We start from the raw sequence: 22121 nt of genomic DNA on the forward strand, positions 1-22121 counted from the left end.
CCTCTCTGTTCTCCCGTGGCGGAAGGCAGGAGAGGAGGGCCCTATCACGTAACACATTTCTGGAATCCACGAAGGGGCCTCCTGGGCAGGCCTTGTCTGGAACTCGCCACTGCGTGAACCCCAGAACGTCACATTCCGCTCCCCTCCTTCCAGAAAGCCATCCCTGCCTAAGCCTATGAGGCCACTCAGTTGTAGCTGCTTGGATCCTGCCCCACAGTTGCACAGCGTATTGTATTTGTGGCTTGGGAGGTATTTTATTTTAAGATTTATTTATGGGGCGCCTGGGTGGCTCAGTCGGTTAAGCGTCTGCTTTCGGCTCGGGTCATGATCCCAGGGTCCTTGGATCGAGCCCTGCATCGGTCTCCCTGCTTGGCAGGGAGCCTGCTTCTCCCTCTGCCTCTCGCTCTCTCTCCGTCAAATAAAACAAATAAAATCTTAAAAAAAAAATAAAAGATTTATTTATTTATTTGAGTATTTGAGAGAGAGCAAGAGTGGGAGGGGGAGGAGGAGGGGGAGAGAAAATCTCAGGCAGACTCAGCGCTGAGCATGAGCCTGATGTGGGGCTCGATCTCACGACCCCAATATCACGACCTGAATGGAAACCAAGAGTCAGTCAACCAACAGTGCCACCCAGGCACCCACTGGGAGGTATTTCAGAAACATCTTCAAATATCGGTGATGCCTTCCAACCAGACACTCCGCCTCTTACTGAACTTCGTGTCCATAGCAGTCACGGGGCAGTTACTAGTCCTGTTCTACGGATGGGAGACCAAGGCTCAGAGAGGTCAAATGTCTTGACCCCAGTCCCACTGCTAATGAATGATAGCAGGGATAACTTGGGGGCTGATGGCAAAGCCTGTGAATTCTGAAAATATGTGTTATACCTACGAGAGTATAAAATAGGTATGAATGGTTTAAAGACTAAGAACAAAGGACCACATATCTACCACCAACTTCAGGAAGAGCTTAAGAAACCTGGTCAGTACCTTTGAAATCTCCTTTATAGTCTGCCCTAATTCTATCTCCACCCTCCCTGCTCCCCACCTCCAGATAAACACAGAATTCAGGAGAATGGTTACTATGTCTTTTTTTTAAAAACTCCTTAGGAATGCATCCTCAAAGAGTATAATGTTAAGTACATATGTTTTGGTATTTATTTATTTTATTTAAATTTTTAAAAAAGATTTTATTTATTTATTTGACAGAGAGAGATCCCAAGTAGGCAGAGAGGCAGGCAGAGAGAGAGAGGGGAGGAAGCAGGCTCCCCGCTGAGCAGAGAGCCCGATGCGGGGCTCGATCCCAGGACCCTGATATCATGACCTGAGACAAAGGCAGATGCTTAACCCACTGAGCCACCCAGGCGCCCTCGTATTTATTTATTTTAAAGACTTTATTTATTTAATAGAAAGTCTTAAACAGGCTCCACACTGACTGCAGAACCTGACTTGGGGTTCAATCTCGTGACCCTGAGATCATGACCTGAGTTGAAGCCAAGAGTCAGATGCTAATTAATCCACTGAACCACCCAGGTGCCCCTGTTTTGATTTTTATTTAAAAGGAATCCTACTGCATGCAATTTCCTAGGACTCGCTCACTCGGTGGTCTGTGTGTGAGAATTGTCCTATTATGTGGTAATTCCAGCCCCAGGCAAACACCCTAGGGAAACTCTTACATCAGGAGATAGGCCCCAGAGTGACCAAATAGCACATTCGTGATAGCCCCAAACTGGAAAGAACCCAAGCACCCATCAACAATAGAAATACAGCTATAACATAGATATGTAAATAAATAGGGAGAGGTACTACATCAAACAAATAGAACTTGAGCGGTAATCATGCAACGGAATGCTACAGAGCAGTGAAAATGAGCACATCTGCATGAAAGAAACTCAAACACAAAATGCTGGAAAAAGCACGTGTAGAAGAAAGTCTGTAACACACGGAACTAAAATCATTACTTAGAGGGGAAAAGGACATCGCTTTTCTATTATCTTCACCTGGAACCCTGATTAAACATTCTACATATAACTTCTACACCCCAGCTCATAAAATCCAGTCCACCGTCTATGGTAATTCCTTCAGTTCTATCATCCAGTTCACTAATTCTTTCTTCAGCTTTGTTTTAATCTGCTGTTGGATCTGTATACTAAGTCGTGGCTTTCAATGATGTAGTTTTCATTTCTATAAGTTTGGTGGTTGTATATCTGGTCACTTTTGAAAATATCTCACTCCTCTGCCACCCTTAATACCTTTTAAAAAGTTCTTTAATAGATTGGATGCATTTATGGTGAACTTATGTGCCTTGGGACTTTATCTTTGAAAGTTCCTCGGGATTTAGAGTCAAAGCATACGCCTTCAGAGACCATTTGGACCTGTGTCTGCCAGGTACCTGGGCCCCTAACTACCTGACTACTTTAATTTTCCATTTGGTCTTTTTCAGGCCATACAGGTAGTAGAATTAGACCCTGAAGCCACGGATAGATGGTTGTAGTTAGAAATTCCCTAGGTGGCCGTGTTGCCTCCTTTCCCCACCTCCATAACCAAGGTTGAGACAGGATCTCTCCAGCAGAGTAGGCTTCTCCCCCATGCACTCGGCATGTGACCTTTCCGAGTTCTGTTTTGGGAAGGAAGTCTCTGCATTCCAAACTTTGACCCTACTTGGGTCTAGGTTTTATTTCTTACTCTCCTCTGTATGTGTGGTCCGTTAAAATCCAAGCTCTAGGCCAAGAGATGGAAAAAACACTAGCTCCTGCATCCTTTTGGTTTCTGATTCTGAGCATTTCCTTAATTTTCAGCCAATTCAGATTCAATTAACATTTCCCCCCCCAAATTTTATTAAGCATTTTCCACGTCCTGTCCTGGGATAAGCTTCTAAACATCTGGTCAGTCCTCCTGCCAGAAAGGAAACCCGCCCAGGATCTCCCTCTCACACTTTGCTTTGTAAAATTAACTTATATCCTCATCTCATAGTCTCTTACACACTTTGCGTGTGTGTACAGAGATTCAGTTCTGCACGGCCCTGGAGACGATGCTCTGTATCTCCAGCAAAAGGAGTAATGCTCCCTAGGCCACCATTGGCAATTTAGTAACACTAAAATACCACCAGGATCACGTCATTCCAGTGAAAGAAAGGTTAGCAATTCACCGTTATCCGTAGTCTTCCTTCATCCAGACAGTCATGATTCCCTACCTCGTTGCCCACTTCTCCCCAGTATGAACCTTCTTCCTCATCTGATCTTTTTATTTGCTTTGCCAGATATCATGCCAGGGACCAAGGGGAAAATGTGAAAAAGGCATGGGCTCTTGTCTTTAAGGACTCATGGGGGAAAGAGACAGGTAGGCAGGTATACTGTTGCGCTAGCCAACACCGCTAGGTATAGGTGGTGGGTGGGAGAGACCCAGGAAGATGAATAAGGGCCAGACTGTGACAGTCCTTGGGTATCACGCTACATCATTTGACTTTTGTTATCAAATGAGGAATCATAATCAGATCTGTTTTTGGAAGAGATCAGAGAAAGAAGAGGCCAGAGGCAGAAAAACTCATCAGAAGGCTACTATAAGAGCTCAGATGAGGGATGATGAAAATCTGAACTCTGGCCCTCATCTCTTCATTCCCTGGATTTAATATTATGACCCATTTTTGGAATTAAGTAAATGCCTTGTACTGAACTCTTAAAATACGGCTGATCACCGCTCTCATCCCACTGAACAGAAATGGGTGATTTTCTTATTTTCCTTTGCCATAGAGACCACGTCCTACTTGTCCCTGTACAACTACATCCAACACATTTCCCACGATGTACGACATACTCACTGCATCTTTATTAAATCAATAAATACACTGTTCTCGCACATTAGGTATTAACCTGTTCAACCAAATACAAATCTTAGAAAACAGAGAAACTATGCTTATCCTTCTTTGATACCGCTTAGCATAGTGACAAATACACAGCAGGTTCTCAACACAGGGAACGCATGACATATAACCAGAAAGTCGTTCAGGGGTCAGATTTGTCAGTGCCAGCTCTCCCTTCCTTGAGTCAAGTGGAAAGTGCGGGAAGAACCAACTTAGGACCTCACAGAGTCCCTGGCAGATCACCAGCACTCACCCCCAAGAACCTCTGTACCTGTCCCCGGTAGTAACTTGGCTCCTACCTCGGCAATGGTGGCGATCTTGGTAAGGCAGCTCCTCAGGGCGGTGCCGTCATTCTCCCGCGTTCCTTCCTCCTCCAGGAAAGCCAAGTAGAGGAGGGTTTCTTTGCCAAACTGTTTGCAGGCCTCGGTCAGCACTGGAGATGCAATGACCAGGATTTCTGAAGGCCCTCTGACCTCCCCTGCTGCCCGGCCCGGCCTCCCACCCAGCCCCAGTACTTACGGTCGGCGGGTTCCGGCGGGGCTCGAAGGCAGGTGGTGCTCACGTAAGCCATGGTGTCCCCGGTCAGGTGGGCGAGGAGGGTGACCGAGTGGAGGAGCCCACTGATAGCTGCCAGGAGTTTAAAGGGGGTTGCTCAGGGCTGTGTTACCTCCCCACCTCCTTCCCTGCTCAATACGTTATAGAGACCCCTTTCTTGGTGCGGAGGAACCCGTTGCTACTTCTACACGCCAGCGTTTCTGAACGCGGCCCAGTTGTCACCAAGCGACAGACCCTATCGTCCACCTTTCTTACCTTCTGGGCAGGCCAGATAGCGCCTCCAGCTTTCTTCCAATTGCTCGAGGCAGCTGGAAACAGACTTGACCTTGGAGAGAAGGTGATCTGTGACGGGGGAGACGGGGCCAAGTCAGAGCCGGAGCTGTCAGACTCGCTTTCTCCCCGGGAGGGGAAGGCACGAGATGGAGGAACCCCCCTCGTGAGGGGCCTGGGCCCTGCAGGAGTTGCCCTAAGATGGGGGGCGGAGGGAAGAGGGTGGACTGCGCTTGTACGGGACCTCAAAAGCTGCCCATCTGGTCCCTTAGCCGAGAGCCAGGGCAACCACATCCGCAGCCCAGAGTCAGCCTGTCCCTTCTCAGGACCGCCTGCCCAAACCCAATCCGGGCCTTCCCGCTACGTCTTTCAAGGACCTCAGACTCTCGTCAGTGTTGAACCCAGACCCTCGGCTCCGTCAGGCTGATCTGGGCTCGTGCTGGGCACACAACACAGCCGTTCCCACGCTGTGGCTCTGGGCACGGCGGGTCCCCAAAGATTGTCGCACAAGAGTTAAAAGCATGGGGGCTCATGTCACATTGTGCCCGTGTGGCTCCATACCGGTGGCTACGACCTCAGGCTGTCCACGCCTGCTTCCTCACGTGGAAACAGAGTCATGGGGCCCCCTCACGGCACTGTAGTGAGGAGTCGCTGGGCTGAGGCGTGTGGAGCGCTTACCACGGCGGTTGGCACATGGTGAGCGCTTGGTGGCATCAGCTGTGTGGGTGACCCCCCCCAGCCCCCCGGTTCTTCTGTTCCACTGGCGCATATCTGTCCTCTTCCTTCAAAGCCCAGCTCACAAAGTCTCTCCTCAGAATCTGCCCACGGCTGCCCCGTTTCCTGGCACTCCCTCAGAAAACTGGGTACTCAGTGAGCTCCTTCCTCCGAGACCGCTGTGTTCCCCTACAGATGGGTTCCCCGCTGAATCAGAGCAGGCCCTGCCGTAGACGTCCCCAAATGGAGAAGTTTCTTTTTTTTTTCCCCCAAAGATTATCTGAGGGAGAGAGTGTGCACGTGTGCAGGCAGGAGGAGGGGCAGAGGAAGTGGGGAGACAAAAATCTCAAGCAAACTCCCCGCTGAGCATGGAGCCTGACCAGGGGTTCGATCCCGAGGCCCTGAGACCGTGACCTGTGCCGAAATCAAGAGTCGGACACTCAACCCACTGAGCCACCCAGGTGCCCTGCAGATATTTCTATTTTGATAAGGAAAGTCAGCTCTCAGCGTTTCCTTCCCCCTGCTTGTCCTCAGTGGGCCCTTTCGGAGCTGCATCCATGACTCTACCGGTGTCTCGGGCCTGGCTGTCCTGCCACATCTGAGGCCCCTTCTCTCATCCAAGGGCTTCTCTGGCTCTGCCCGCTGCCCCACCCGCACGCCCTTAGGGCTCCGGAACAGGCAGAGTGGGCCTGTGCAAGCCCAGGACGCCATGGGAATTCTGTCTTCCTGCCCCAAGTTCACGACGCTCCCCGTGTGGGCCCGAGGCTCGCGAGCAACCACCTCGTCGCTCAGGCCATGTTCTTCTGTTCAGAGAGAGGCAGGGCCGTCTGCTCCCAGTGAGAGTTTCATCAGCGCAACCCGCTGCATAGAGCCATGGTATCACCTCTGGGGGCTTTAGAAAGTTCTACCGCCCAGGCTGAGCTTCTGGCTGAATAGATCTTAGTGTGGAGCCTGGGCATCGCCGTGCAGCAGGCGGAGAACCCCTGAGCTCAGTGTCACATGGGATTCGACGTCAGCACCGACCGCTGAGTTTGCGCGTGCGGGCGGGCAAGGGACAGGTACCTGCAGAGCCGGCACAGCTGATCAGAGGCGGCTCCTCCAGCTGCCGCAGGGCCTCCTGGACCACCTGCTCCGCGGCCTTCCTTGCCTCCGCCAGCAGCATTCTCCGCTGGTCCTTGGCGAGCTGGCCCGCTGATTCCTAGAAGCGGCCCAGGGAGGTGAGAATTGGACACAGATGCCATCACGAGCCTTCGAGCAACGTCCACCTCGACACAGCTGGGATTCCTGGCATCCTTAACCCAAGCTACTGCTAACGAGGTGGGCATCGGTTACTTGCCTTTGTGAGGGACAGTTCCCCCTGGGTGTGGTCCAGCCGCTCCTGCAGGGCCGCTAATTCCTCCTCCCGCCGGGCCACGGCGTGCGCCAAGCTGCTCCGCTCCTTCTCCAGCTCAGCGATCTGGGCGGCCCACTTCGCCTCTGACTGCGATGTCGGCAGGGTTCAAGAGCGAGAAATAAATGGTCCATTTCCCAGGAGTCCAGCCCCACCAGCAGGCTACACAGAACCAGAGGTGGTAGCTCTAGGTCTCTACCTTCATTCCCCAGGGCACATGCTGAGCACGACGGGAACAAAATGCGGGAAGGGACGTGATGCTCACCTGGGCAGAAGTTTCCAGACTGCCCTGGACGATGTGGAGTTCCTGTTTGCTGGTGGCAAGTTCTTGCTTCAAGCTCTCTAGTACTTCCATCTGTTCTTGAGTCTGAAAGACAAAAAAAACCCAGGAGCACTCTCGTCTGGGTGGTGGTTGCCAGGGAAAAACACATACAAAAATCCCTAAGCTATCAGGGAGCCCGGCTGGCTCAGTCGGCAGAACGTGCAACTCTTGATCTTGGGGTCACGAGTTCAAGCCCCATGTTGGCTGTAGAGACGGCTTAAAGATAAAATCTTAAAAATAGTCCCCAAGTTATCAATGAGAGATTTGTGTACCCTCCTGTATGCAAAGTTGGATGCATCCAACCAAAAGTGGGTGGGAGGAGGCAAGAATCCAGAGTGTGCCAGAAGGTTTTCTTCTGGCTAAGTGGGAAGGTCGAAGGGAGAATTTCGGGGACATTTCCTAAATGTCATGCTTCCACTTATAATACTGATTACAGTAGAACAAGATTTTTTTTTATAGATAAAAAAGTATTTTTTTATATTTTAAACTGAAATTTAATTGATACAGAACTGGAAAAAAATTTTTTTTGACTTATTTATCAGACAGACACAGTGAGAGAGGGAACACAAGCAGGGGGAATGGGAGAGGGAGAAGCAGGCTTCCTGCCAAGCAGGGAGCCTGATGCAGGGCTCGATCCCAGGATCCCGAGATCATGACCTGAGCCGAAGGCAGACCACTTAACAACTGAGCCACCAGGCGCCCCGAGAACTGGATCTTTAATTCAGACATCCCAACACCTGGTGTGATGCTGAATCTTAACCATCTTGAAACAACTCTTTTTTTGATTTCTTTCGTAAGTGCTATTTTTCAAAGAGCAGGTTGCAACCCATTAGAATTCACAGCTAACATTTAAAAAAAAAATGAAATAAACAGGGGCACCTGGTGGCACCAAGTTGGTTAAGCATCTGACTCTTGCTTTCGGCTCAAGTCATGATCTCAGGATTGTGAGATCGAGCCTGGCGTGGGGTTCTGTGCTCAGCGCGGAGTCTGTTTAAGACTCTCCCTCCCTCAACCCTTCCCCCAAACCTTTGTAAAATTAGATCTTTAAAAAAATTAAAAAATTAAGGGGTGCCTGGGTGGCTCAGTGGGTTAAGCATCTGCCTTCGGCTCAGGTCATGATCTCAGGGTCTTGGGGTCGAACCTCGCATCCAGCTTCCTGCCTCAGCGGGGAGCCTGCTTCTCCCTCTCCCTCTGCCTGCCTCTTTGCCTACTCTACCTCTCTCAAATAAATAGAGTTTTAAATAAAATTTTTTTTGAATTAAAAAGTTAAAAAATGAAATAAACAGAGAAAAAAAAGCGAAACGCATCCATAGAGTAAGGAGGAGAATTGCTTCGTGAAACTTTTACTTCTATTAAATAGACCTTATTTCCTACTCTGAATTACAGAAAAGCACGCAAGCCACGACTCTGAAGTGTAAGGCATTTAGTTTCCTCCCTCCGACATGTCCTACTGCAATGGACCTGCCTGCCAACCCCCACCAACTCGTGGGTATTCTCTCGGCCCCAAGTGCCCGTGGTGCCCCATCATTGCGCCAGGCCTCTAACCCCTTGCGCACTCCTCCTTCCGCTCACCTTCCGCTGCGCCTGGTCGCTGATGCGCTGGAAGGAGTCCTCTAGCTCTTTCTTCTCTCGTTCCAAATCCGCCTGGGCTTGCCTGGCCACGGACACCTGTTTGGTCACCTCCGCATTCTGTAGGGGAAGACCAGTGTCTTGAACCGGCTCATCTCGGGCTGAACAGCTCAGGGACCACCTCTCCCCGTTGCAGAACAAAGGGCAGCGTTCAGACAGCTGAACACAGAAATCAAGTTTCTACCCAGGGAGAAGCCGGAAGAGAGCTGTCATCTTCAGACGCTCGATGCCCAAGTATTTAAAGAACAGGGGCACCTGGCTGGCTCAGTCGGTGAAGCGTCCGGGCCTTGATTTTGGCTCGGGTCATGATCTCAGCTCGGGTCATGATCTCGGCGCTGTGAGACTGAGCCCTACATCAGGCTCTGCGCTGGGCATGGAACCTGCTTGGGATTCTCTCCCTCCCTCTGACCCTTCCCCCCTCCGACCCCGCTGGATCTTGCCCTAAAAATAAATGAATAAATAAAATAAAAGAATAACAAAGACGGGGGATAATCCAATCGGGGCTGGCATCGAAAATCAAGAAATGGAAGGCCCGTGAGCCTGAAAAAGCAGTGGTTTTCATGAAAGGATGATGCCTCGCTCGGAACTGGCAGAGGCACGGAGCTGCGGTGTCCCCTGCGGCACGGGGACGGCACACGGGGCAGGGCTACCTTCCGCAGCAGGTCAGCGTGGTTCTGTACCAGCTCGCTGTACTTCTCCTTCAGCTTGCTGTACCGCTGTTCGTTCGCTTGGGCTCTCCCTGCGTGGTCAAGAGCCAAGGTGAGCAGTCTACCCCCGCTGGGGACCCTGTGCCCGCCTTCCCATAAGCCAGAGTCCCTAGGACACCCTTCTTTATTTTCACAAATACGGGCACCCTCTTCGCCCTTGAAAATCCTACTGAAATAAACTCCTTTGGACAGTTGTCTTTAAAAACAAAACAAAACACCCCCCCCGCCGCCCGGGTTCAGGTTGTAGCACTGATTCACGCCTCCTGAGCGCTGCACACTTGGTGTGTTTTGGCTTTAGGCCAGCTCTCCTTCGGACACCCCTTCCCCAGGCAGGCACCCTACTGTCACCCCCTGGTTCCTGTCCCCACATTCTGAGCCCGTGGGGCTCCCCCCGTCTGGGCTCCGGCCCGCCCCTCGGACCGGCGACACCAAGATCCTTCCAGGTGGTTCTTCTGGACGGACACGTGGCTGGGGCTCTGCCGTCCAGCCCCATCCTTCCCCCCGAGCCTCGCGTGACTCTGCGGCCCCCGCCTTCAGCCCCAGCCTAACGGACTCACTTTCTATCTCCGTCAGGCTCCGCTGGGCCTTCTCCGTGTCCTCTCGCTTCTTCTTGAGCTCGTCCAGCTCGGCCCGGAGGAACTCGCTGTCGTCAGCCGCCTGCTGCCGCAGGTGTCGCTGCTCCGCCAGCTCGGCCTCCAGCTCGCTGACCCGGCCCTTCAGTTGCAGCACGGCCCGCTGGCTCTGCGGGACACACTCAAGCCGGTGAGCCCCAGCACCCTGCCTCTGGGCTGGGCTGGACTGGGCAGGAGAAGCGGGTCCTCCCGGTTTCCAGGGCCGATCCAATAAATACCCACGTGTGCCTAACAAGCCCACGACTGGGCCTCGTGAGAGTGGAGGCTTCTGGTCATTCCAGGCCACCCGGCCAACAAAGGGTGATGACAGGGGAACTCTGGTCTGTTAGAGTGGCCTGGGAGCAATCGTGGACAAGTCGGCACGGGGGGAGGAGGCGACGTTTGCCTGTCCCTGTGAGTGAAGCCTCCTGCTAGCCGTGGGCCTGCGGGGCAGTCCTGTTTACTGCCCCAGACCCTGCAAACAGCCATGAGACTTACAAACCAGACCTTCCGATCACCATGGGAGGGGGACAGGCCTTTCTCACCATTGGCTTCAAGCCAGCTGGCAATCGTGGTTATCTCCAAGTACCACAGGGACACGGGGACTGGCTCAGAAGCCGTTGTCAAGGTAGGAATGACGGAAATGCAGCATCACCAAGACCACGGGAGGACCAGGTCTAACCAGGTCTTTCTGGCTTTCGCATTTCTATCTGCATTTCTATTTCGCACCCCCCCACCTTAAAATGAGGTCTGACAAGTGTCTCTGCGAAGCGAGTTTAACATGAACATGTCGTGTCACAGCGAAGCCCAGAACCAGATCAGGGCCCGACTCATACCTCGGTCTTCACGTTCTCCAGCTGTGCCTTCAGCTCGCTGACGTCTCTGTACAGCTGACCGATCAAGTGATCCCTGGGAACAGAAGGAGAACAAGTTTGCTTCCACTGTGCTTCCATCCCTTTCCTTCTAAATGCGAGCTGGGAGAGCAGGGGAGGAAGTTGAGAGCTGGTGTTAATATGGGGGAAGTTCTTTGAAATTCCATCAATTATATGCTAAGTCCCTCCGTGTTAACAGATCCAAATCTAACACCCACGGGTTAGCTCAGCCTCACCTAATCTCCCTCTGGGATTCCAGGGGCTGATATTTGAGGGTCGTGACACTTCTCTACAGGGCCCAAGTGTCGCTAAGCATCCCGCCCTGGTTGAGGGCGGCCAGAGGGACCCCCGGCTTCACGGAGTTTCTGCACCACGTGCCTGCGCCCAGCCCGGACTCACTTCTCGTCCTTGTTCACGCCGTTCTGACTGTTGAAATTGAAGGGGTCACTGCTGAACGAGCTGCCAAAGATGTCATCAAACTTGTTGTCAAATAAATTCTGCGGTGACCAGAAAGGAGCGAGGACAAAGTTAGAGATCTAGAGACTTCTGTGCGGGGGGTCAGAGGAGTTAGACGTAGAAAAAGGGGACCCTTTTTTAACTGGGTTCAGGTCCATCTGGGGTCCCTCCTAGAGACCACAGGGCAGGGCCTGAGTCTAACCTAGCGCTTGGGTTAGAAGACTGGTCCAGCTCGGTGATGGCCGAAGGGTCTTTGTCAGAACCTCTCCCGTCCTCTCCCCTGCACGTACGGGGCAGCTCGAGGGGCTGCACGCGGGGTTCGCCCCCCGCTAGGACCCTAACCCTAACCCTCAGGTTCCAGTCAGGTGCTCCTCACCTGCTGGGAGGCGTCCATGTCCACGAGGTCCTCCTTCTCCAGGACGGGCTCGCTGTCTGGGGACGAGGCCTCGGCCGGGATGACCACCACAGGGCTGATGTGTTCCGACAGCGCAGAGGCCCGCAGGAAGTTGGGTGGGTTCTGAAGGACGGAAGACACACCCTCAAACCGTGTCACTAGCCAGGCCCGCCCGTCTCCGAGATCTGAGACCACCCGGAACCCAGCAGCTCCCACCGCGGGGCCGGGCGCGCTCACCTCCGGCAGCTGAGGGATCTGAATGAGCCGCTTGAAGTACTGGAGGTTGCTGGAGCGGTAGAACAGATCTTTCAACCTGGGGATGGAGAAAGGGCCTGAGGGGTGCTGGGGGCCTTCCCGGCCCCGGGTCGGGGACAGTGCGGCGCCCCCCGCCCTTCCCCAGCTGTCCTGCTGCCTGCCCAGCCCAAAGGCGCGGGCTGTCAAGGAGATGACCTCCATGGCACTGGGATTCAATTGTGATGCTGCAGGGGGAGGTTATCTGTAGCTCGTGCTTGCTTATGCGGTGGTGAGAAAGGGGTAGTCAAAGGGCAAAACCCTCTGGAAGAGAGGGTCACCCTAGAACAAACTTCTGCATCTCTGCAGAATCGATGCTATTGCCTGGCGGGTGTCTTCCCAGGAACGTTGGGCTTAGAAAATACATTCACTGTCCTAACCACAGGAATGGGGAAGGGAACTTCATGGCGGAGGAGGAGGAGGAGGAGGAGGAGGAGGAGGCGGAGGAGGAGGAGGAGGAGGAGGAGGCGGAGGAGGAGGAGGAGGAGGCGGAGGAGGAGGAGGAGGAGGAGGCGGAGGAGGAGGAGGAGGAGGAGGAGGAGGAGGAGGAGGAGGAGGCGGAGGAGGAGGCGGAGGAGGAGGAGGAGGCGGAGGAGGAGGAGGAGGAGGAGGAGGAGGAGGAGGAGGAGGAGGAGGAGGGAGGGAGGGAGATCCCTTTGTTTTGGAGCTCTGTGTTATCTCCCCAGTTAGACTAGAAGCTTCTAGAGCGCAGAGACTAAGCCCCGCTGAGCTGGGCTTGCCATAGCCCCACGCACAGAGGCATTAACTTGAACGAACTCATCAGGACCTCACTGGAATAAAGCGATCCATTTCTACTGTGTCCCAATCCTGGATGGGGATGCGAATGATGAAAGCAAATTTCCCTCTCCTCCTCGGGTCCCCATTTTGAATCAAAACATGGAAGGCTGAGGAAGCAGAGAGCCCAGGACAGGTTTCCTGAGAGGAAAGAGGATCGCGGGTCTCTGTGCCCTCGCCCTGCAACACACGGTCTCCTCCAGCTCAGCCCAATACACTGAACCCCTGGGGTCTCATGCCAGCCCTTCTGACCCCAAGTTGGGACTGCCCCTCTAAGGTCGCTGGTGCTTTCCCCAAATTCGGGGACACCGAGGCCTCAGGGAGCCGCCAGGTCCGTGCCAACGAGAAGGTGAGGGAGCCGCTCATGGGAGAGGTTTTTATAAGCTAGAAAAAAATGAAAGGAAATAAAATCACCTGACCACACACCCCCCCCCCCCCGTTTCTGGGCTGGAGCCAACGGTAATAGGCTGCCTGTTGCTTTCATAAGCTACTGGAATTTACCATTCCAGGAAATCAGCCCCAGGGCCTGTCTCCTAGGATTTAATAAATCATTTATTATAGAATAAACATATAAGGCTTTTCAAATGGAATAAGGAAACTAGGAGGTTAGCACAATCCTGAACTTGGCCTCTGACTGCTGCCCGGGAACCAGCAAGAGAAGTCTGAGCTTGGGGGTTTGGCGGTTTGGCTTTTTCTCTGTTGTCAGGGCTGAAGAAAGTAACAGCAAAACAAGAGGGTCAAAGAGAGCAAAGTGCAAAGCCCCAGCGCCCTTCTCGGCACCTGGGTTCTCTGTCTCACACCAGGCTGGGAGAAGAGACTCCCGAGGAGACGAAACGCAGACGCTAAGGCAGACCCTGATGGAGAAATGAGCTGGGAACGTTCCAGGAACTGGAAAAGGACCCCGTGCAGCAGAAACACCCTAAGCCCTAAAGACGTGGTCAGAGACGGCAAGCGGGGCCTTGTAGACCATGGAGAAGAGCTTGGATTTGATTATCAGCGTGATCAGAAGCCACCGAGAGGCTCTGACCAAGGGAATGACATCTTTACAAGGTTGTTCTAACGGCTGGGGTAGGGGACGGGATTTCAGGAGGCAGGAGTGGAAGCCCAGGGTATCTGCCATATTGGAGGATCCAGGCACAAAACGATGGTAGCCCAAGAGACGCCAGCTATGATCGGAACCAAGATAAACGAGCAGAACATCTGCCAGTGGACTGGACGTGAGGGATGAAGACAGTGAGTTCCAGATCTCTGGCCTCAATGCACGTGGTTGCATTTACTGAGATAGAAAAGGCCAGGGAGAAAAAATTTTGTGTTTTTTTTTGTTTGTTTATGTACTGATTTTTAGAGAGAGACAGCGAGCTCATGAGCAAGAGGGGGAGAGGGAGAGAGACTCTCAAGCAGACTCCCCGCTGAGCGCTGAGCCCACCGAGGGGCTCTATCCCACAGCCCCATCACCACAACCGAAACCAAGAGCTGGACGGTCAATCGACTGCACCACCCAGGCGCCCCGGGAGAAAAAGTCTGGGAGAGGAAAACCCAGTGCTCGGTTTGAGATGTAAGACAGATAATCGGGTGCGTGAGGCTGGAATTCAGAGGCAAGGCTCAGCCAGCCAGACATACAGATCTGGGTGTTTACAGCCTTTGATTCTCTCACTCAAGCCACCTACTTGGTGAATTGCTCCATGAAGCGGTCTCGGTGGCCTTGTAGGGTGTCGGCTGGGAGACCTGGAAGAAATTGGGAAAGGGTGAGAAGGTAAGCCACACGGAGCTCCGGAGGGAGAAGACCATCCATGCTGGGGCTTGCGGCCAGCCCCAGAGGGGGTGCGGGCATTTCTGGCCTCGAGCTGCCCCAGGGACAGGGACTGGTGACCAAAGGGGCCCAGAAGGGGCAGTGGTGAGTCTAAGGGCGCTTATCCTCCACATCTGTCCATTTGTCCCCGGAGCATGAGCCACGCTGGGTACAGCGGGCTGGAAGCTGTGCCCCACGGAAGACACCAAGCAGCAGGACAGACCCCCAGCAGGTGGCAGAGGGGTGGCTCTCCCAGATGTACGTGCGCTGGTCGGTCCAGACATTAGTCTGTGAGGGACCCACAGAGCCTCCCTGAGAGGATGCCTGTCAGAAGGCAAAGATTGTAGGACAACACTCAGGATCCCCGTCCGGTGCTCACTTGGTCACGGCCAATGGCAAGATGACTCTTAGACCAGCCTCCTCCCCTACAGGGCGGGTTCTCTGAGGTCCCTCCTCCCAGAATGCGTGACGCTGCGTACCTCAACGATAGATCACAACTCAGTGATCCCTTTATTTCTTGTTTTATTCCTTAAACGTACATTTTAGGAATTTTTGAACAGATGATACATTTATTTGGTACAAAGAAGTACGTGTATAACATAATTCAAAATGCCCAGTATACAGCGGGTGCCGGTGGCATTTTACCTCAGTGGCCTCTCTCCCTAGAGCCCTTACCCCCAGTCCAGTCATGAGAAAAACATCGGGCAGATTTAAATCAGAGGACATTCTACAAGACTGCGACCGATTCTCGAAACTGTCAAGGTTGTGAAAAACAGGGCAAGTCCGAGAAACTGTGACAGCCAAGAGGAGTCTGGGGAGATACGAGTCAGTGTGATGTGGTGTCCTCGACAGCACGTTAGGTAAACACCATGGAAATCTGAATGAAGTATGGACTTCAGTTGAAAATAACTTATCAGTATTGGTCCATTCGTTGTGACAAATGCATCACATTAGTGTAAGATATTAATAATAAAAGAAACTAGGTTCAGGGCATGGGGCACTTTCTCAGCGATCTTTACAACTTTTCTGTGGATCTAAAACTATTCTAAAATGAAACCTTTATTTTTAGGTAAATATATATCGGGGAGGACAACTGCCTTTCTTTCCTTGGGATTCAGTCCACTCTCTGTCCCTCTGGGTACAATCACTGGCTCCAAAGCCTTCCTATCGCTTAAACATCCGATTCCAACCTCCCTTCCCCAAGAGGATCCCAGATTAATCCCAGTGATGCTGCTTCCCGTCCACCCCCCCCCCCCAGATAATCAGACTGACTTCTCTGAGACCACAGTTCTAGAGTATCCCTTGTCCCTGTCTTCCAACATGCATCCCTGTGCCTTCGCGAGGGCCATAACACCTTGCTAGTATCCACTCAGATCTTGAGTTTTCTCAGTTCTCCATCATCCATACATTCCTGCACATGCATATCCTTCATGGGGAAAGCCTCTGAGTGTGACCCAGAAACCACCCACATCAGCTTCACCTGGGAGATGGTTCCACCACACAGACCGACCCCCGAACCTACTGGACCCACCCGCAGCAGACCCCGCAGGAGCAGGACCGACATGCACTGTCCTGAACAAGAAGCACTCGAAAGTATTAAAGAGTTCTATGGTAGTTTCCCAGATAGAATCTACAAACGCATCCCAGGGTTCTGTGGCTGGGTAGGGGCCGGCCCCCCCAGGTACGAGAGCAGCTCTGTTTTACGTTTTCTATTTCCCCACAAAGTCCACACGTACAGAGAAGCTGTGTGGCTGAACACTTTGGACACCGCTGCCCGTGTGCCCGTGGGTCCAGGCCGTGTCTGGTATCATCGTTCGTGTGGGTCCTGGGATACGTGACATGTGCGGACGGGGACGTGGTGAAGCCAGAGGTGGGGTGGGGGACGGTCCCAGGACATGGCTATGGAGGGCCAGGGGCTTCCACGGGCACACCAAAGCCTGCTCTTCACTCTCAAGGGGGCTGGGAGTTCCAGGGCCTTCGGGAGCAGCGGCAGAAAGGACAGAGAAGGGACAGCCTCCGCTGTAATCCTCCTTCCAGCCAGACGTGCACAGAGAAGATGCGGCCCATTGTACTCACACGAGTGGAGTTTGAAGAGGAGCTTGACGGTGTAATCGTACAGATGGCTGCAGTCCAGGATGACCTGGATCAGCGGGGCGAGGCGGCACTGCCCGGCTGTCGTCACGGACACCGAGCGCGACATGTCCAGGGAATTGAACACTAGGGAACAAAAGGCGACACGGGCAGTAGGGGACAGGAACCTGCAGGGGACTTTCTCAGAGGGGCAGAAGGCAGGGGTCTAGGTCATCGGACGCAGCTACCCCTTACAACACCCCCGTGGGGCAGGTCAGCAGGGGAGGAAACAGGGCGAGTCCCCTGAAGGCAATCACACGGGGAAAGTGGCAAACATGGATCAGAACACGAAGGAGGGGGTAATTCAGCCCTGGCTTCCTAGGGATTTGTCATAGGGTCTTGGGACACCAGAAGGGGACAGGTGCAAGAGTCCCAGGGGGACCTCCGAGGGTGAAACGTCAGGATCAAAGGCTGCCGTCGGTCCCTAGGAGGCAGGTCAGCAGAAGTAGCGCCCTTCACCCTCTTGAGCTCCAACGGCACGTTGCTCCCTCCCTGTCTTGCTCTGCAGACCCCCCCTCCACATTACCCTCTGCCCCCGACCCCTTGTTTGTTTGTTTTTTCTTTTCTTTAAAATTTATTTATTTTAGGGAGAAAGGACAAGCAGGAAGGGCAGAAGGAGAATCTCAAGCAGACTCCATGCAAAGCACAGAGCCTGACACGGGGCTCGATCCCAGGACCCTGAGATCACAAGCAGAGCCAAAACCAAGAGTTGGATGCTCAATTGACTGCGCCCCCCGGGCGCCCTGGACCCCTTGTTCTAAAATCAAGCAGCCAGATGCTTGGCCGTGGACCCTCAGTGTGCACACCACTGGCTGGAGCTGAACGTGTTCCCGTAGTGGCTGCCCACCACCTGCGGAGACTCCACGGCGGGCAGCATCGAGAAAAATCAGTGCTCGGGGCGGCCCCGGATCAAAGCCCAGAGTGGCTGTGCTCAGCCTCCCCGACTGCACTAATCCCTGCTAACTGGCTTACTCCGGCAGCTGAAAAAAAAAGAAAAAAGAATCCCAAACAGTTCTAATTAAAAGGCAGCTTTTCTTTTTGACACAAATTAAAAGCAGCTGTCACCGCAAGGCGGCCATCCTCAAGTCCACTGGCTTCTCTGGGCTCCACTCTGGCAAGGAATCACAGACGGCCCCATCCTCCGGCCTGCCTGTCGCTTTCCAGGAATGCCCCTTGGCATCCGCTAACATCTAGAGCAGTGTGACCGTGGACACGTTGCTCAACCTCTCTGTGCCTCCAGACGCTTTTCTGTAAAACGCAGGGGGTTCTAAGAGTGCGTTCCTCAAAAAAGGTCTGGTACGTATCCAAGGGCAGTGTCGTGGGCCACGCAGAGCACCGAGGGGGTTCTCGGTGTTGGCTTTGAGACTGATTAGAATCACCTGGGGAAACTTGAAATCTAATGTCTGCCTGCAACTCCCCTTCCTCCCATTCTGTTTTAATTGGTCTCGGGTAGGGCTGGGGCATTGGTAGGTATCAAACCCCCTCCCCCCCCCTCCCCAGGTGATTCTAACATGCAGCCAGGGCTGAACGCTGTTATTTCCTAGCTGAGTGCGAAGCAGAATCAGCCGGGAGCACCGAGCAACAGACATAAGTGTCTCCTGGAGCCGCCCACTGTGGTAGCCACATGGGGCTCCTGGGTGCCTGAAACATGGCCAGTGCAGCCGAGGACCTGACTTTTAAAGGTTATTTAATTGTAACATTTAAATAGATGCAATGCAATTAATTTAATATAATTAAACTGCTACCGATGGGACAGTGGCGACCATACTGGACAGTGTAGACCTGGCTGGGGAGGGGGGCACTGCTAAAACACAGCTGGCTGGGCCCCCCCTCAGAGATTCAGATGCAGGAGGTCTGGGGCGGCACCTGGGCCTTTGCATTTCTAACAAGTTCTCAGGAGATGCTGATGCTCCTGGTCCAGGGACCACTCTTGGGGAACTGTCCCAAGTGCTGGAAATAAGTGTCATTGGCTCATGTTTCCCAAAGCTGAAAACCAAGGGTACCTGAGGGGAGGGGTGGGAACCTCGCAGGGTCACAGACTAGGACTCAGAAGCCAGAGAGACTTTTTCCCATACCAGCTGCCTCGGTTTCTGCAGCACACAGTGGGGAACTGGGGACAGGAGAGGGAGTGGGGGGGGGGGGCCAGTGGTAGAGGGCTCTTGATTCCGAACCAACGCGGGCTCAGGGACAAGAAAGCCACCAGCACTTAACCATCTTGGGGTTTGTGCCAAGACTTGGGGTAGCTCCACTCTAGCAAAAGCGGCTGATTCACTCCCGACAGGCCCACGGCATTGGGTTGGATATTGATACTGATTACGAGCACTGGTCCCCTATCCTTGCATCGCAGCTGTTTATCCGAAGCACGCATGCCTGAACTTTGCTGAGCACCTGCTATGTACCAGACACCGGACTCGAATGGAGGGAAGTAATTCAAAGATGAGGAGGACGTGGTTCCTGATTCCGGGGAGAAGCTCAGCATCCAGTGATGATCTAAGTGATCCATGCCTATAAGAACAGCCAGGTACGGGCGTCTGGGTGGCTCAGGCGGTTAAGTGTCCGACTCTTGGTTTCGGCTCAGGTCACGCGATCGCATGAGCAGTAGGGTTGAGCCCCAAGTTGGGCTCCGTGCTGAGCGAGGGATCTGCTGGAGATATTCTCTCTCCCTCTGCCCCCCCTGCTTGTGTTCTGTCTCTACAATAATTAAATCAATCTTTAAAAAAATTTTTTTAAAAAAGCATCCATATCATTTCTCCTACTTGGCTGGGAACACCTTAAGGTAGGGATTCTATTTGGTGTTTCATTTTTACTTCTCTATTGACTTTTGTAGAAATCAACAGACTTCTAGAAGTTGCTAGCCCGTCAAGGATCTTCTTCTTTCCCCTACAAACCACGGTTCCCAGCTGGCTGTGGTGATCGCCTCCCACATCCAGCACTGAACCGATCGGCCAAAGTACGAAGGCTGGCTGGACACTTGTCGTGGAGCACCTTGAATCTTAGAAAACGGGCTCTACTCTTCCCCGGGAGAGAAGGGGGGCCATGCTGGCAGGTGTGGGAAGAGGGGACGCCAGCGAGAAGGGAATGGGACTGCTTCCTTCCTGATTCATGTCAGGGAAGGGTTGGGGGCTGACAGCCGGGAGGCACCGAAACCCTCAGCAAAGGGAGACTGGAAGGGTGGCCCAACTCCCCTTGCTAGTGGAAAGGGGCTTCGTGGGCCTCTCACACGGACTTGGCCAACAGCTCAACTCGACCAGCTGGTCGACCCTGGCTGCTGGCCAAACGGCACACGGCAGCCCCCCATCCTGAGCAGCCCTCCGACCCGAGTGCCAGCCCAGCTTGGTGGCAGACTGAGCACCGGCCAGCGCTGGGGTCACCGTCCAAAGGTTATCCAAGAGGTCAGACCCGCCTCTGGGCTCTGGGATGCCTGCAGGGTAGGCAGCATGGTTGTTCCGCTCAGAATGCAAGCACCGGCTCTGGAAGCACCCACGAGCTCCTGCCCCTCCCTGCGCCAGGGACGAGGAGAGCGGAGATAAGGTGTGGACACTGCCATTTCCTGGCCTGTGCGGCCCAACCTTGGAGGGAGAAGGGGGCTAGGACAGCTGGTCCAAGCCGGGAATAAAGCTTGGAATTAGGCAATTCCCATGAGATCCTGGGCCAGATGGGAGGGAGAGACTCACCAGTTTGGAAGAGATTAAGTTCACACTCCAGGTAGTCAAACATCTCCACTGTTAGCTGGAAACTGGACACGAGAAAGAGCTTATATTCCAAAGCCTGAGGCCAGCCCTTCCTCAGTCCCCTCTGCCCTGCTCTGTGTCGCTGTCTCTGTCCCCAGGGCACATGCGCGTGCACGTACACACACCCACCGCTACACGCCCGAACCTTAGCCCTCACCCACGTGGGTCTTAAGGCCATTTGAAGATCATGCGGGGTGAATTCCACAGTGACGGTGGCAGAGGGGAGGGCAGGTGCCACGCTGGGTGGGGAGGGCAGAGGGTGACACGTTCGAGCCTGGGATAGCCTGGAGGGATTCTGCATGAGGCACCAACAGCCCAGCCACTGCCCTTGCCACCAGGCCCCGTGTGACCCCAGCTAGAGGGACAACGTGGAGCTTTCTTCCCTGCTGGGTCCACAGCCACTCACAAGTTGTTAACGTCGCTCTCTCCGGCCTCATCCAGCTGCCGGTCGCTCATCTGAAGGTTGCCCGGGAACCTGGGATTCTGGAAAGGGAGGCAGAGAAATGAAGTCAGGATAGAGCATCTCAGGCTGACAGTAGGCAAGCTGACTCGGCCAGCAGCAGGCTTCATGGCTCTGCTCAGGCAGCACGAACACCCTTCTCGGGGGCCGTGTCGGCGGCCCCTGACCAGCTCCAGTAGAGAACGGTCACTATCTGTCATCAGAGGGAAAGGCTCCGTCCCGCACCTGGGAGCCAGGCAGGGCTCTGCCCTAAGAATACGTGTTCTGGGACATTCTTCTAAAGATGCTCGCTGGCCCTGCTGCGAGACCCAGCGTGACAGCCGCCGGCCCTCACCCATGCTTCCCTCTGTCCTCGGGCCACTTCCCAAACCTGCCACTGTGAGCTCAGGGAAGACAAACCCATTTTCATATTGACCTTAGGGAAACATCATGAAACAATCCTGGAGGGAGGAAAACATTACGTCATGTGGCCCCAAAGTCAGGAAAAACTATTCTGCATCATCATTGGTATCATTATCTTTTCCCCGGTGTGGTCCGCCTGGAGTGGAGCGAACTCGTGGCGACGGGAAAGGTGCAGATGTCAAGGGAGGTCTCAGTTCCACGGAGAACACTTTGGGCTCTGAAGACAGAAATCCTCCCCCCCACCTCCGGCTGCCCCCTCCTGTGGGCAGCCTCACCACCCCTGCTCCCAAGTGTCGAGTCGGTCAGTTCCTTGGCCGCCCCCATCTGGCCATATTTAACCTCCTCGCTCGGTCTGGACATGACAGAGACCTGTTCCCGGGGCCCCTCGCCCTTCTCGCTGCTCTGTCCTTCCACCACACCGCTGGCAAAACCTGGTGACCCTGGGCCTTTGTGCGAGGACCAGCTGCCAATGTCCCTGAGAAGGACTCACAGCTGGAGTCCCCTTGAATCGTGTTCTCCAGCCTTAGGGCCCCTTCCCCGTCCTTGCTGCTGGAGCGGTGGGCTCCCCTTTCCAGCAAACCAGGTGCCTGGCCCCCACACCACCACCCTGGAATGCGCCTTCCTCCTTACATCACCGGAATCCCTCGGCATCCTGCTTCCCACTCCCTTCCCCGTTCGGAATGTGCCACCAGCTGTCCTTCCGTTCCTCCAGCTTCCAAAGAGGAAGAGGGCCAGCCTCCCTCCTGAC

General features: G+C 53.8%; 1 protein-coding gene across 1 annotated transcript in view; it reads right to left on the reverse strand.

Annotated features, from left to right (window-relative positions):
- Nucleotides 1-22121, reverse strand: part of HIP1 (huntingtin interacting protein 1) — a 141561-nt gene that overhangs the window by 12580 nt on the left and 106860 nt on the right. The window contains exons 6-22 of the mRNA XM_080830730.1: nucleotides 20918-20994; nucleotides 20455-20516; nucleotides 16727-16867; nucleotides 14529-14586; nucleotides 12013-12088; nucleotides 11758-11898; nucleotides 11325-11422; nucleotides 10890-10962; nucleotides 10000-10183; nucleotides 9386-9474; nucleotides 8679-8795; nucleotides 7050-7151; nucleotides 6731-6874; nucleotides 6457-6592; nucleotides 4666-4752; nucleotides 4375-4482; nucleotides 4155-4288 (exon numbers count right to left, since the gene is read on the reverse strand). Coding sequence (XP_080686856.1) covers nucleotides 4155-4288; nucleotides 4375-4482; nucleotides 4666-4752; nucleotides 6457-6592; nucleotides 6731-6874; nucleotides 7050-7151; nucleotides 8679-8795; nucleotides 9386-9474; nucleotides 10000-10183; nucleotides 10890-10962; nucleotides 11325-11422; nucleotides 11758-11898; nucleotides 12013-12088; nucleotides 14529-14586; nucleotides 16727-16867; nucleotides 20455-20516; nucleotides 20918-20994 — 1827 coding nt within the window. The remainder of the gene's footprint in view (nucleotides 1-4154; nucleotides 4289-4374; nucleotides 4483-4665; nucleotides 4753-6456; nucleotides 6593-6730; nucleotides 6875-7049; nucleotides 7152-8678; nucleotides 8796-9385; nucleotides 9475-9999; nucleotides 10184-10889; nucleotides 10963-11324; nucleotides 11423-11757; nucleotides 11899-12012; nucleotides 12089-14528; nucleotides 14587-16726; nucleotides 16868-20454; nucleotides 20517-20917; nucleotides 20995-22121) is intronic.

Source organism: Martes martes, assembly GCF_963455335.1.
Source record: "Martes martes genome assembly, chromosome: 18".
NCBI classification, from domain to species: Eukaryota; Metazoa; Chordata; class Mammalia; order Carnivora; family Mustelidae; genus Martes; species Martes martes.